Source organism: Myotis daubentonii, chromosome 17 (assembly GCF_963259705.1).
Source record: "Myotis daubentonii chromosome 17, mMyoDau2.1, whole genome shotgun sequence".
NCBI classification, from domain to species: domain Eukaryota; kingdom Metazoa; phylum Chordata; class Mammalia; order Chiroptera; family Vespertilionidae; genus Myotis; species Myotis daubentonii.
In genome coordinates, this window is record NC_081856.1 from 7,393,639 (window position 1) to 7,406,961 (window position 13,323).

General features: G+C 39.2%; 1 protein-coding gene across 2 annotated transcripts in view; it reads right to left on the reverse strand.

Annotated features, from left to right (window-relative positions):
• Positions 1-73: 73 nt before the first annotated feature.
• Positions 74-13,323, reverse strand: part of PKIA (cAMP-dependent protein kinase inhibitor alpha) — a 28,292-nt gene continuing 15,042 nt past the window's right edge. For both annotated transcript variants that reach the window (XM_059672691.1, XM_059672690.1), the window contains exons 2-3: positions 8,159-8,336; positions 74-6,456 (exon numbers count right to left, since the gene is read on the reverse strand). In XM_059672691.1, the coding sequence (XP_059528674.1) occupies positions 6,377-6,456; positions 8,159-8,309 (231 nt within the window). In that variant the 5' untranslated portion in view covers positions 8,310-8,336 and the 3' untranslated portion in view covers positions 74-6,376. The remainder of the gene's footprint in view (positions 6,457-8,158; positions 8,337-13,323) is intronic.

Here is a 13,323-nt window from a genome sequence, read left to right on the forward strand (position 1 = left end):
GAATTGCATTTTCTCTTAATTTGTGTGTGATTTCTGTCTCGTAGCTATATTGTGAGCTTCAGTTGGACAGGCATTCATTTACAAATATTTATTGAGTATTAATAGACAATAAAGATACAAAAAGCTTATTCTAAGTTGGAGAAACACACATGTAAACAAATAGTTGTGATTAGCAAATATTAGGGGAGCAAGGAGTATAGAACAGCTAATTTCTTAGGGTAGGACTTGGGAGTGGGAATATAATTCAGAAAGGCTCCAAAGAAAAAGGTAAACCATATTCTAAAAGGATCAATAAGAATTTGCCAATAAGCATGAAGATCTTATGAACAGGAAAATAGCTAACACAGAGCACAAAGTTACATAAATATAAAATGTGACACTTATATTAAAAAATTTTGTCTGGCTAAATTGAAGGATTTTTTTTCAATAGAGGAGTGAAACCATCACTTATGCGTTAGAAAGATACATCTGGTTGCAAGACAGATAGAAAGTGTGCCCGATGAGGTAGGCCCTGGCGAGCAGGCCATTGTATTATATTAGCTAAGTGATGATTTAAAAGTTTGACGTGTAGACAAGAAGAAGTGGGCTGTTTCAAGAAGTAGCTAAGACTTAGAATTGATGGACTAAAAAAAAAGTGGAGGAAGAAGAGTTAAGAAAACTCAGAATGTTGAGTTGAGGTTGCTGGGAAAGCAGTGCTGCCGTTATATGAACCCTGTAGCATATGAAGAAGCACATATGAAGAATGGCATCGTTTACTGGATTTAGTGTCAGAATATTTAATACTAAGATAATTTTGGGAAATCCATGTTGATCTATCTAGTAAGTCAGATGGTCAGAAGTGAGCTTTGGGTTGGAGATGAAGATGTGAATTGATCATGTAAATAGGGTGACCGATGGTGTTGGAGTGGAAGAGGTCATCTGAAGAGTGGGATTGAGGAATAGAAATAAGAATGGAACCCCAGGGAAGGAACCACAGTAGTTAGTGGGGAGGTAGGCAAGGAGGACCTAGTCAAGAAGAGTGGGAAACTGCCCAAGAGAAAGGAACAACAACAAACTTATCTGGGGGAGGGGAGGGAAACAATAGGAAGGCAAATGAAGCATCTCAAAAAAGGTCCCGTGGTGAACAGAATTACAAGCCACAGGGTAGGCTAGTAAATGTATATAAACGCTCTAATATATTGGGCCATTGGGATTGCTATGCTTGTTTAGATCTCATTCAGAGAACTGGAGTGGGACTGGGGCCAGGGAAGTTGGGTGTTTTTGCTTGTACGTGGCTGCTGTTGAGAGGAACTAGTGATGTGTCACTGGCAGTTATCCCAGAATTCAATAGAACACAGAACTCAAAAACACCAGGAGAGAACGGGCCCATCTTTAGATGCCCGGCATCCAGGTTCGAGCCTGTACACATGGCAACCGCCCCATGAAGAGATGGGCACCGCAAGATCTGAGGCTGTAGCCACCTACCATGGGGAGCATGTGGGCAAAGGCAGGGGACACATCCACTTTTGATGGAAGAGCAAATGGATTTTTTCTTGGGACATGTAGATTCCTTCCTTAAGAAGACTTTGTTATTTAGCTCTATCCAGTCACGCAGCTATCAATTAAAATGATAAAATCATTAAATTTTGTTTTAGGTGAAGCTTGAGTCCTCTGTACCATCATCTCTTTTTCATTTCCACAGTGGCCAGGGCATCAATGACAATTACTGAGAGTCTGGGAGTTACCGCAGATGTCGTTCGTAATGAGAACATTTTAATTGGAAGTCAAAATGCAGAAAGATAAGAAATAAGGAGGAGAAGCATGAAGGCAGAACGCATAGGTTACTATTTTGAGAAATATAAGTGGTGACGGAAAGAGGGGAACTTGAGAACCTGAGTATATTTGTGGAAAAGGGCAAAGTCAGTGAAGTGTAAAGGATAATTAACAGAACCACTAAGGTCAGAAAGAAAATAGGATTTTAAAACCTCAGGTGAGGTTTTAAATCTTAGGCAGGATATGGGATGCGCCCACAGTTACACAGTTGTAGTCAGATAGTTTTGTTCATTTTGGCTTAACGATGAGAGCTGGCCAGGATCCCAAATCCCCATGTCCGGGACCAGACAGATGCAAAAATATATACAAGAGAAGAGACACTGGAGCGGGTGCAGACTCGCCGCACTGTTGCAGTTTGCCCCACGGCCCTATGTAGTGTTTTATCCTGTGCCCTCAGTAAGATGAACTGAAAGATCTACAGTTATATCTGCCTTGTTTGGCTCCAGACTTCCCCTGGACTCAGGCTGAGTGCTGTGTGATGCTGGCTTTCTCCAGAGTCCATCCCACTTTAGTCTCTGCTCAGCCTTTACTGCCTGCGTGTGGGGAAAATGATGAAAAGAGAGCAACAGCAAGATAAAAGATAAATTCTCTTTGCTCCTCTACGCCAAGACTTTACTTCTCATATAGTAAGGCCCTGGGTGTCTGCGAGCACTGTATTTTACAGCTTTTCGGTGGAGTGAACAGGGCAGGTGCATCTGGGAAACTTGAACTTCTTCTAGATCTCTGGTTCTCAAGTTGCTGGGAGTGAGGGTGGGAGGAGAGATAGCAAAGTTGCATAGGACTGCGTTCAAGGGAAGAGAGTGTTGTGAGTGAATGAATCCACAGGTGGGCTGGTGGAGGAGGGAGTGTTGTAAAAACTTTCAGGAGATTCTGGTAAACACCCGACTTTCTTCTGTTATTAAATTACTGCCTGCAGATGAGCAAGTAAGAATCACAGGAGTGATGTTGGGGCTGAGGATGTAAGAGTTGGCTCTGGTAGATGATAAATCCAGGAAGCAGGCTCCCTTGGTGGAATGGAGTCAAAAATAATTGCAGTAAAGGCCGGGAAAGGGTGCGGCTGGAATGGGGGTGTGTCCACCACAGGATGGCTGAGGCTTGTATTTCTCCTTTATCACCCTCGGCACTTTCTCAAGCACCTGGCGTGTGTGCGTTCAATAAATACTCTTTGCAGGCTGTACGTTTCAGAAAAATGTATTACTTTTAATAGCAATTATGTGAGCATGCAACATTGCTAAATACAAAAGTCATACAAGCTCACAAATGACTTCAGAGGCTGCCACTTGTAATTAAAGTACAATTGAGGGCCTATGGAGACACCATAAATCATAGATCCTTTCCTGTTTTCACTCAATGACTATACATTTTCTCCCTGTTACTACAGGTGTCACAAAGCATTGCTATCCGCAGGCAGTTAGTTACATTTCTTGACCTTTTATTGCTTCTCTGAAGAGAAATAGCAGTGTCATTCCAGCTCTAAAACGATGCATTTCCACTGGGTCTGAGGAAGACTCGAGGGTAGGGCACTGCCATGTGCAGCTCTTGGGGCATTGCCCCCAAATCGAAGGATACCTGTTATCTATTGGTAAAATATGTCAATGAATTATGATAACTACATGCTGGCATAGGAGGCTCACAATCGATAAAAGTTGAATTTAGTAAGTTCACACTTGTTGCAAATGAATCGAAAAACTGAAATTGTCATATTTCTAGGTAAACCAAATGGGTAGCATGGGACATAAAAAATATGTGACCCGTGCTAAATTTATAGACTACATGCCAGAAAAATAACTTTCGGGAAGTATAACACACACAAAAATAAATGCTAATTGAATTTCTTTCTTTAAAAAGTACACTTTCCATGATTTAGACACATCTCTGTCATTACATAGGTCACCTTGAGGAAAACAGTTCCCCTTCCTGGAACTCGGTTTCCTTTTCTAACATGTGGAGGTCAACTCGCCCATCTCTAACGTCCATGCCTGGCTTTGTTTTATGACTGTGCAGGAGAAAGCTCCTTCTAGACAGACAAAGATAGGTGCAGATCTAAATCTCATCATTTATAGCCTCTTAAGCTTTGAAAAGTTATATCTCATTCCCCCTTATTTTGCTAATCTGTGAAATGGGATAACACTACCTCTTAAATTGAATTGTTTGAGGACTAAATGGGAGAATATGTGCTGGGAAGCATGTTGGTTAGTTAATGGGCATTCACTGTGTATTATCAACCAGTGCCTTCGTTTACTACCCTTTCCTTCTCTCCTTAAAAATGCAGTTCCTTGTGTATTATTAACTTGCACATCAAAGATATTATAATAAAATCTGGAAGATACTGTGAACTTTTGCTGAGTAACATGAGTAAAGGAGATGTATTGGAAAGTGGATTTTTATCTTTCATCTTGGGTATGCCTCTGGGTTTGAATACAGCAGACAAAGTAGCAGTAAGAGGTCAAAATAATTCAAAAGCTCCATATGACTTCACGGTTTAGCACTATTATATATTCAAAGACAGGCAGGACACCACATGCATTAATCATAGTGTATCACATAGGAATATCAACCCTCCATAAATACTCAGCACTAGTCCTACACTTTACAAAATCACACAAAATCAGTGTGGAATCCCACAACTTGAGGGGTGAAGAGAACCTAACCTAGGGTCACAAGAAAACTAGGAGGATAGTAAATGAGGATATTGAAAAGGGGGTTTTATGGGTTGGGTGTTTTAAATGGACTACCAATGACTGTCTAAAATAGCCTCTTTCCCACTTAAGTCCATTCACAGGTAGGTTTGTTTGAATTTTAAGAGGACATTTTGGACCCTAATGGTTTAGATAGAAGAAAGTCCTCTGGAAGCTCATTGTTCTATTTTCTGAGTGATTCACACTATTAACATTTTTTCTAGGAATCTGTGATTGAGGACCAAACAATACCGATGCCTTTATCCCTCTCCTTTGAAAAGTACTGTTAGGGGGTGAGGGTAGGGGGTAAGGACAGGCTTAACCTTTCATCCTGCTTGCAAATACAAAGGAAGGCTGAGTTCCTGGTATATCCATAGAGTTACCTGTTGAAATGCTGTTTAGCCCTCTTCATAGGGGACTGTACTGAGACCTCGAGGACGGTTAAGTGGGCTCTTTATCATAAAAGGTCTCCCTGTTGTCCAGTAACTCATGAGCCAATGGCATAGTACTGGGTCCTTATTTATTACCACTGACAAATGACTTCCTAATACTGACCAGAGGGATTACACTGCTCACAGAAACTTTCTAAATAAGAACCATGATGTCAAAACATAGCTGAGGCCATCAACAGTATTAATGAGGATTTTGTTAGCTTCTAATGATGATGATGATGATTATATCAGAATGCAATTCACACTAGTTATTAGTAAAAGTTTAGAAACATTAAAAAGTGCATAATAACATCTGGATCTGATAGGGCTGAGAAAAGACAAGAAAAACACAACACGAGGGCTTTACTTTTGTGATTGGTGTCCACGTAATTGCAAGGAGATCATTTTCTCCATCTTTCTCATCTCCCTGGAGATGAGCTGTCTTCAATATTTGAACAGTAGCATACAGCACTGTGAGAAATTGGATTCCATAAGAATAAAACATTTCCAGTTGTTAGTATTATCCTGGCTTCTCTTTCCCACCTTCCTCGTTCTCCAAAATCCTCATAATTATAAATAAAAGTATTAGTTGGGGAAAGTTCTGCACTTGGGAATAAAACAAAGTTTGCAGATTGAATTCTGGTCTGTGCAGACACCAAACAAACTGAATTCAGGTAATATTCACATTAATGGATATTTCCAAATTCTGGCCTGATAAAAGCAAAGGCGTCCTGATAAATCTGTTAGTCTTTGTCGATTCCTCAGCCGTGAATCAAGGGGAAAGACTAATTTTAAAAAGGAAGTGTGCTCTATCCTGTATACACCACCACACTATGGAGAAGAAAAGAAGGCAGCCCTTATAAAAATGAGTGGTATAAAAATTCACAGTAACATACATTGTTTTTGTTTTTCATGAGCAATCAAAGAAGGGGGCAGTGCCGAGCATCTATATTATACAATACAAAACAGTGTAAGTCACACAGCAGGAACACACGGACACAAGATGCTAAAAACAGTGCTTTCTGGGTAGTTCTCTTACTGGGTGAATACTTGGGCCAGAGACACTTAAACTCTGGGATCAACCAACCCTTTGCAATTAGACACAATTAAATCCTCTGACACTGTGAGGGGCCAGATGCTACGGGGAGAATCATCACGTAGGTTGCTGCTACCGTCTACAAGCATTTCGTCATGTGGTCAAGTGCACGGATCCGTACAAGGTGACATCCAGACACAAGCCACGTGACTTCAGCCATTGCTAAGGACAGAGGTGGAGAAAGGTCTGTCTGCGGCCAGAGCCTCTGCCCCCATGTCTAACGGGACAGCGAGCAGATTCCTGCTGGGCGGCACAGCCATTTCCTTTCTCCCCTTGTCCCTCGTGGACACAAATGCATTCCAGCCAGGCCCGGAGACCTGAGACATCGTCAGGCCGAGGAAGATCAACGTGGGGTGTTGTTAGCTTTGGGGTTTGGCTGCTTCCCCCTCAGCTTCCCCACTCTGTTCTGTCGAACTCCGCTGTGCATCCTTTTCACCTTCTGTAAGAGACAACGGAACACAGGATGAGGCAAAATAAAAGCCACCGCTGATACTTACCCGCTCTCGGCCTAGGCATATCACACTGGGAATTTAAGAAATATTCCCGAAGTCTGAACTCCTCGTAGGAAAAGTGTGTTTTCTTGGTAATTAATTATCCATCAAGAAAATAGCTTAAGTGGGCTGGCTAATTCTGAATCTGTGACCTTGGTACAGCCTGGCTCAAAAATAAAACAATAACTGCATTTTCACAGTGGTTAGTGATCTCGTGCGCCTTTGGTAAGTAACTAGGAAATCTCACACCCAGGTCCTGGAGCTCATTTTTAGAAGGCTTATGGGGGCCAGAAATCACAAGTTCTTTAGGCCAAAATCGGAAGTGGGGAGGAAGCTTCCCTTTTTATTCCTAACTTTCTTAATTTAAGACTTTTTTATGCATTTTACATCATTTATAGCACTTGATGATAACCCCAGCTGAATTCTCAGAGGTTTCATTACTTTACATTAAAAGCAACCGTGGCAGATGAAAGGACATTATGCCGGCTGGCCAGTCTCTTGTCACACAGCAGTGATGGCTCGACCTGCCCTTGGAGAACACGCACAGAACCCCAATAAAACCACCCTCCTCACTGCACCCTCCGCAGCAACTCCAGCTAGAGATGCTGCAAACTCTGAAATTAAACTATGCTTTCTCTCCATATAGGTCACTTCACCTGAGGGCAAGCTGTAGGCAATCTTTTATTCAAAGATACGTATATTTGCTTGTGGTAGTTCATTGCTAAGCAACCAATATGACTTCATGGACAAAATATCTGGGGATGTTGCAATCATGTAAATTATAACAATGTTTGCTAAGAGTTTGCTATCATAATTCAAATGGTTAGAGGTAAGCGGGCTGGTCCATTCTTTAGGTGGAAATGCTGAAAAGTGAATTATCCTGTAGTCTTAATAAGTACACACAAAACATCTCACCATATACCATACTTCAGGGAAATTAAAAGTAGTTCTTTTACATTAAAAAGTAATTCCGTTGTAAAGAGGTCCCAAGAACATTATACATCATTCTCATACACTACTTTCATCATGAAGCAATGACTAAATGCCCAAGATGTGCAGATGTCCTAGAACTAAGATGTGTGGATTAGCATGCGACAAGAACTTGATAAAAAGGAGAAGTTCTTGGTAAACAAAGGAATGAAGTCAGACTAGGGCAGGTGCAAGGGAGTAAAATATTTAAAGATAAAACTTGTTGCATAAATACAAGATGAAGAATTTGACCCCCATGGTGTTTGGGACTTCCTAGGTGACTTTTCTAGAGTTTCTGGGGACAATTCTCTAGGTTTAACACAATGCTATAAATGGCTAAATAGGTGATTGTTCACAAGTTAAGGTAAACATGGGATAGCAATATTGTTGAGTATAAACTAAAAGAAGCTGAAATACTCAAGAATTATAATTCTTAGCTAGTGATATTTTGTTTGCCAGTATATAGTTGTTATTATTGTAGAGCATTTGAGTGAGAAACCCTGTAAAGAGAAGTCATTGAAAATGGAGTGGGAATAAGAGATCAGTCCCTGACTTTTATCCTGCGTTAGACTGTTTATAACTCTATAGACTACTTTTGAAGATGGATTGTCATGCCTTAATCCGACTTGGTGAAATGCTGACATTCTATGTTCATAGAGAGATGCGTATCAAACAACTCACCTGCCTTGTTAATATCAAGTCCTGCTAATTTCAAGGCTAATTCATTGCTGTTACCACTTGCAGAGGAAACCAGGATATCATGTATTGCATTTCTTCTACCTGTTCTTCCCGAAGCAATAAAATCTGCATATGTAGTTTCCACATCAGTCATTGCTAACAAATATCCACATAGCAGGAACTAAAAAACAAAAACAAAATCACACACACATAAATTAGCAGGTAATATAATGTTGCAAGACACTTGGTAAATTATGGCCCTATAATAGGAATGTGAAATAACTGTTTTGCTTACATGGCCACAAAGCAAGCAATGCTTTGCTTCTGGATCAAGGGTCAGGGAATGTTTTTGCAAAGGGCCTGATAGTAAATACATTAGGCTTTCAGGGACAAACGGTCTCTGTCCCAGCTAATCAACTCTGTGGTTGTGCAAAAGCAGTCGAAGATAAAATGTCAAACAAATATAATAAACAAACTGTATTTACAAAAATAAGCATAGGGCCAGAACTGGTTTGCAAGCCATAGATAGTGGCCACTTGGTTTAGATCATAAAATTCTTCTCTAATGCCATTTTAGTCAGCCTTCAACTCCAGAGAAGAGAACTTGAGGTCAGTTGTATACCAAGGCGAGGGGGCTGGGGAGAGGTGGAAGTTTTCCATCCTAGAGGTAGTAAGTAAGGTAGTGCCTCGTCTGCAGAAAGTCTAAGAACAATAATAAAACTGAGCAAAATTCAGTTTTCTTTTTATCATCAGCATGAACCAGCAATTCTAAACAATGTCAGGAATCAAATACTGCCCCCAGTGAGGAAGGACAGTTCCCATGTGGCCCCTAGGGAAGCCATTGCTTGAGAGAAATAACAATCTTCCTTGACTGAATCTTTGAAATAAAATTTCAGCTTTACAAAGATGTCAAAGCGAATTTTCCAGAACAAACTTGGTGATGCACATCCTTAATGAAAGACATAATGAAAAGAATGGCAACAAATAAGTATCTATCAATAATAACCTTAAATGTAAGTGGCTTAAATGCGCCAATCAAAAGACATACTGTAGCTGAATGGTTAAGAAAACATGACCCATATATGTACTGTCTACAAGAGACCCGCCTCAGAAAAAGGACTCACAGAGAATGAAAGTGAAGAGATGAAAAAAAATTTCCAGGCAAATGAAAATGAAAAAAAAGTTGGAAAGGCAATACTCATATCTGACAAAATAGACTTCAAAGTGAAAGCCATAATAAGAGATTATGAAGGATACTTCACAATAGTAAAAGGATCAACACAACAAGATAATATAACCCTGGTAAACATATATGTACCCAATACAGGAGTATCCAAATATATTTTAAAATTTCTGGAGGATTTGAAGGGAGAGATTGACAGCAATACAATAATATTAGGGGACTTTAATACTCTACTGAAATCACTGGATACATCTAGACAAAAATAAACAAGGAACCAGTGATCTTAAATGAAACACTAGATCAGGTGAAATTAATCAACATTTTCAGAACATTTCACCCTAAAGCTACACAATATACATTCTTCTCAAGTGCACATGGGATATTTTCAAAGATATTCTACATGTTAGGACATAAAACAAGTTTCTACAAGTTCAAGAAGATTGAAATCATATCAAGCATCTTCTCAGATCACAATGGCATGAAATTAGAAACACTCAGGAACATTCACACGTGGAGGCTAAAGCATGTTATTAAACAATGAATGGGTCACCACAGAGATCAAGAAAGAAATAAAAAACATCCTGGAAACAAATAAAAATTAACACACAACAACCCCAAATCTACCGGACACAGTGAAAGCAGTTCTGAGAGGGAAGTTCATAGCATCACAGGCCAACCTCCAAAAAACAAGCAAAACTTTTAATAAGCTACCTAACCCTACAACTTACTGAACTACAAAAGAACAAAACCCAGGGCTGGTTCATCAAACAAGATGGATGAACCTCTAGGCAGACTCATCGACAAACAAAGACAGAGGACCCAAATAAACAAAATCGGAAATAACACAGGTGAAGTAACAACTGACCTCACAGAAATGCAAAGGATTATAAAAAAATATTCTGAACGACTATACTCCAATAAACTGGACAACCTGGATGAAACGGACATATTCCTAGAAAAATACAATCTTCCAAAATTCAAACAGGAAGAAACAGAAACTGAATAGGCCAATAACTACTGATAAAATTGAAGCAGTAATTAAAAATCTCCCAGCAAACAAAAGCCCTGGTCTGGATGGCTTCACAGGGGAGTTTTACAAAACATTCAAAGAAGAACTAACACCTATCCTCCTCAAACTATTACAAAAAAAAAATTCAAGAAGAAAGAACACTTCCAAATTATTTTTATGAGGCCAGCATTATCCTAATCCAAACCAGATAAAGACATTACTAAGAAAGAGAATTGTAGGCCAATATCCCTGATGAACATAGATGCTAAAATCCTCAACAAAATATTAGCAAACTGGATCCAGCTATACATTAAAAAATCATACACCATGACCAAGTGGGATTTAGCCCAGGGATGCAAGGCTGATACAATATTTGCAAACAAATAAATGTGATACATCACATAAATAGATTAGAAGACAAAAACCATGTGATCATATCAACTGATGCAGAAAAAGCATTAGACAAAATCCAACACCTATTTTTGATAAAAACTCTCAGCGAAGTGGGAATAAAGCAATCATACCTCAACAAAATTAAAGCCATATATGACAAACCTACAGCCAACATCATACAATGGGCAAAAACTAAAAACATTTCCCCTAAGAACAGGAACAAGACAGGGATGTCCGATTTCACCACCCTTACTCCACATAGTTCTGGAAGTCTTAGCCACAATGAAGAATACATAAAAGGCATCCAAATCGGAAAGGAGGAATTAAAACTATCATTATTCACAGATCACATGATACTGTACATAGAAAACCCTAAAGGCTCCATTAAAAAACCACTAGATTTAATAAATGAATTCAGCAACATAGCAGGATACAGAATTAACACCCAGAAATCAGTGGTATCTTTATATACCAATAATGAACTCTCAGAATGAGAAACTAAACAAAAATAATAATACCATTTACCATTGCAACAAAAAATAAGATACTTAGGAATAAACTTAACCAAGAGGTAAAAAGATTTGTTCTCAGAAAACTACAGGATGTTGAGAAAAGAGATAGAAGAAGATATAAACAAGTGGAAGAATATACCATGTTCATGGATTGGTAGAATCAACATCATTAAAATGTCTGTAATAACCAAAGCACTCTAGAGTCAATGCAATTCCTATTAAAATATCAATGGCGCCCTAGCCGATTTGGCTCAGTGGCTAGAGCATTGGCCTGTAGACTGAAGGGTCCCAGGTTCGATCCCGGTTTAGGGCACATGCTCAGGTTGTGGGCTTGCTCCCCAGTGGGGGGCATGCAGGAGGCAGCCAATCAGTGATTCTCTCTCATCATTGATATTTCTATCTATCTCTCTTCCTCTCCCTTCTCTGAAAGCAATAAAAAATATTTTTTAAAATAATAAACAAATTACCTTTAATAAAAATAAAATAAATAAAATGAAATTTCAACAGCACATTTCACATACCTAGAACAAACTCTCCAAAAATGTATATGAAGATAGTCGCAGCAATCTTTAGAAAGAAGAACAAAGTTGGAGGGATCACAATACCAGATATCAAGTAATACTGCAAAGCCACTGTTCTCAAAACTACCTGGTACTGGCACAAGAACAGAACAGAGACCCCAGAAATTGACCCACACCATTATGCTCAATTAATATTTGACAAAGGAGGCAAGAGCATACAATGGAGTCAAGACAGTCTCTTTAATAAATAGTGTTGGAAAAACTGAACAGATACATGCAAAAAAAAAAAATGAAACTAGACCACCAACTTACACCATACCCAAGAATAAACTCAACATAATAAAAGATCTAAAAGTGAAACCATAAAAATCTTAGAAGAAACCATAGGCAGCAACCTCTCAGACATCTCTTGTAGCAGTCTGCTGGTGGGAGTGCAGACTGGTGCAGCTACTGTGGAAAAAAGGATGGAGTTTCCTCAAAACATTAAAAATGGAACTGCCATTTGGCCCAGCAATCCCACTTCTAGGACTATATCGTAAGAAACCCAAAACACCGATTAGAAAGAACGTATGCACCCCTATGTTCATAGCAGCACAAGTGCTCATCAGTAAATGAGTGGGGGGGAAAGCTTTGGTACATTTACAGAATGGAATACTATGCAGCTATATAAAAGAAGGATCTCTTACCCTTTGAGATAACATGGATGGACCTGGAGAATATTGTGCTAAGCAAAATAAGCCAGTCAGAGAAAGATAAGTATCACATGATCTCACTCATATGTGGAATGTAATGAACAAAATAAACTGATGGACAAAATAGATCCAGAGACATAGAAGCATGGAACAGACTGTCAAATCTCAGAGGGAAGGGAAGAGAAGGGTGGGCGGTTGAGGGCAGCAAATAACCAGGGAACTTACCTGGATATATGCATAGCCCATGAACACAGACAATAAGTTGGTGAAGGCTGGGAGAGGAGTATGTGGGGAGAAGGTGGTCAATAGAAAAACAAAAACAAAAAACAAAGGGGCCATCAGTAATACTTTCAACAATAAAGAAAATGAAAGACATAATGAAGAAAAATATTTTCAAGGTAAAATGAGATATGTGTGTTAACAAAAACACCAACTGCAAATCTTTAATTTCTTTTTCTATGTTTAAATTTATATCCTTCCCTGGAGGTCAAAAGAGGCATATATACTAAGGTGAAATAATGAATTTCTGTTAGGTTAACTTGTTTAAACAGAACTTTAAAATAGCACAATTTTCTTCACTCCTATAGTACCAGTTACATTGTACTATAGTTTAAGATTAAATACTCATAGCACTAATCAAGAGAAAGGAATGTTTTCAAAACATAGTAATTGGGGAGGACACAAACATAGTGAATCCCATGCGTCATGGACATACACCCTGTCGCTCTGAAATGACTTGATGCCATTCAAGTGCAACTGAGGTTGGCAGCCCATTCCTGCAGGCTGAGTTCTTCTCCCAATGCACATGGAGGGAGCTGCTAATTCAACCTGCAGAAAACTTCATATTCTCTCTTCTTTA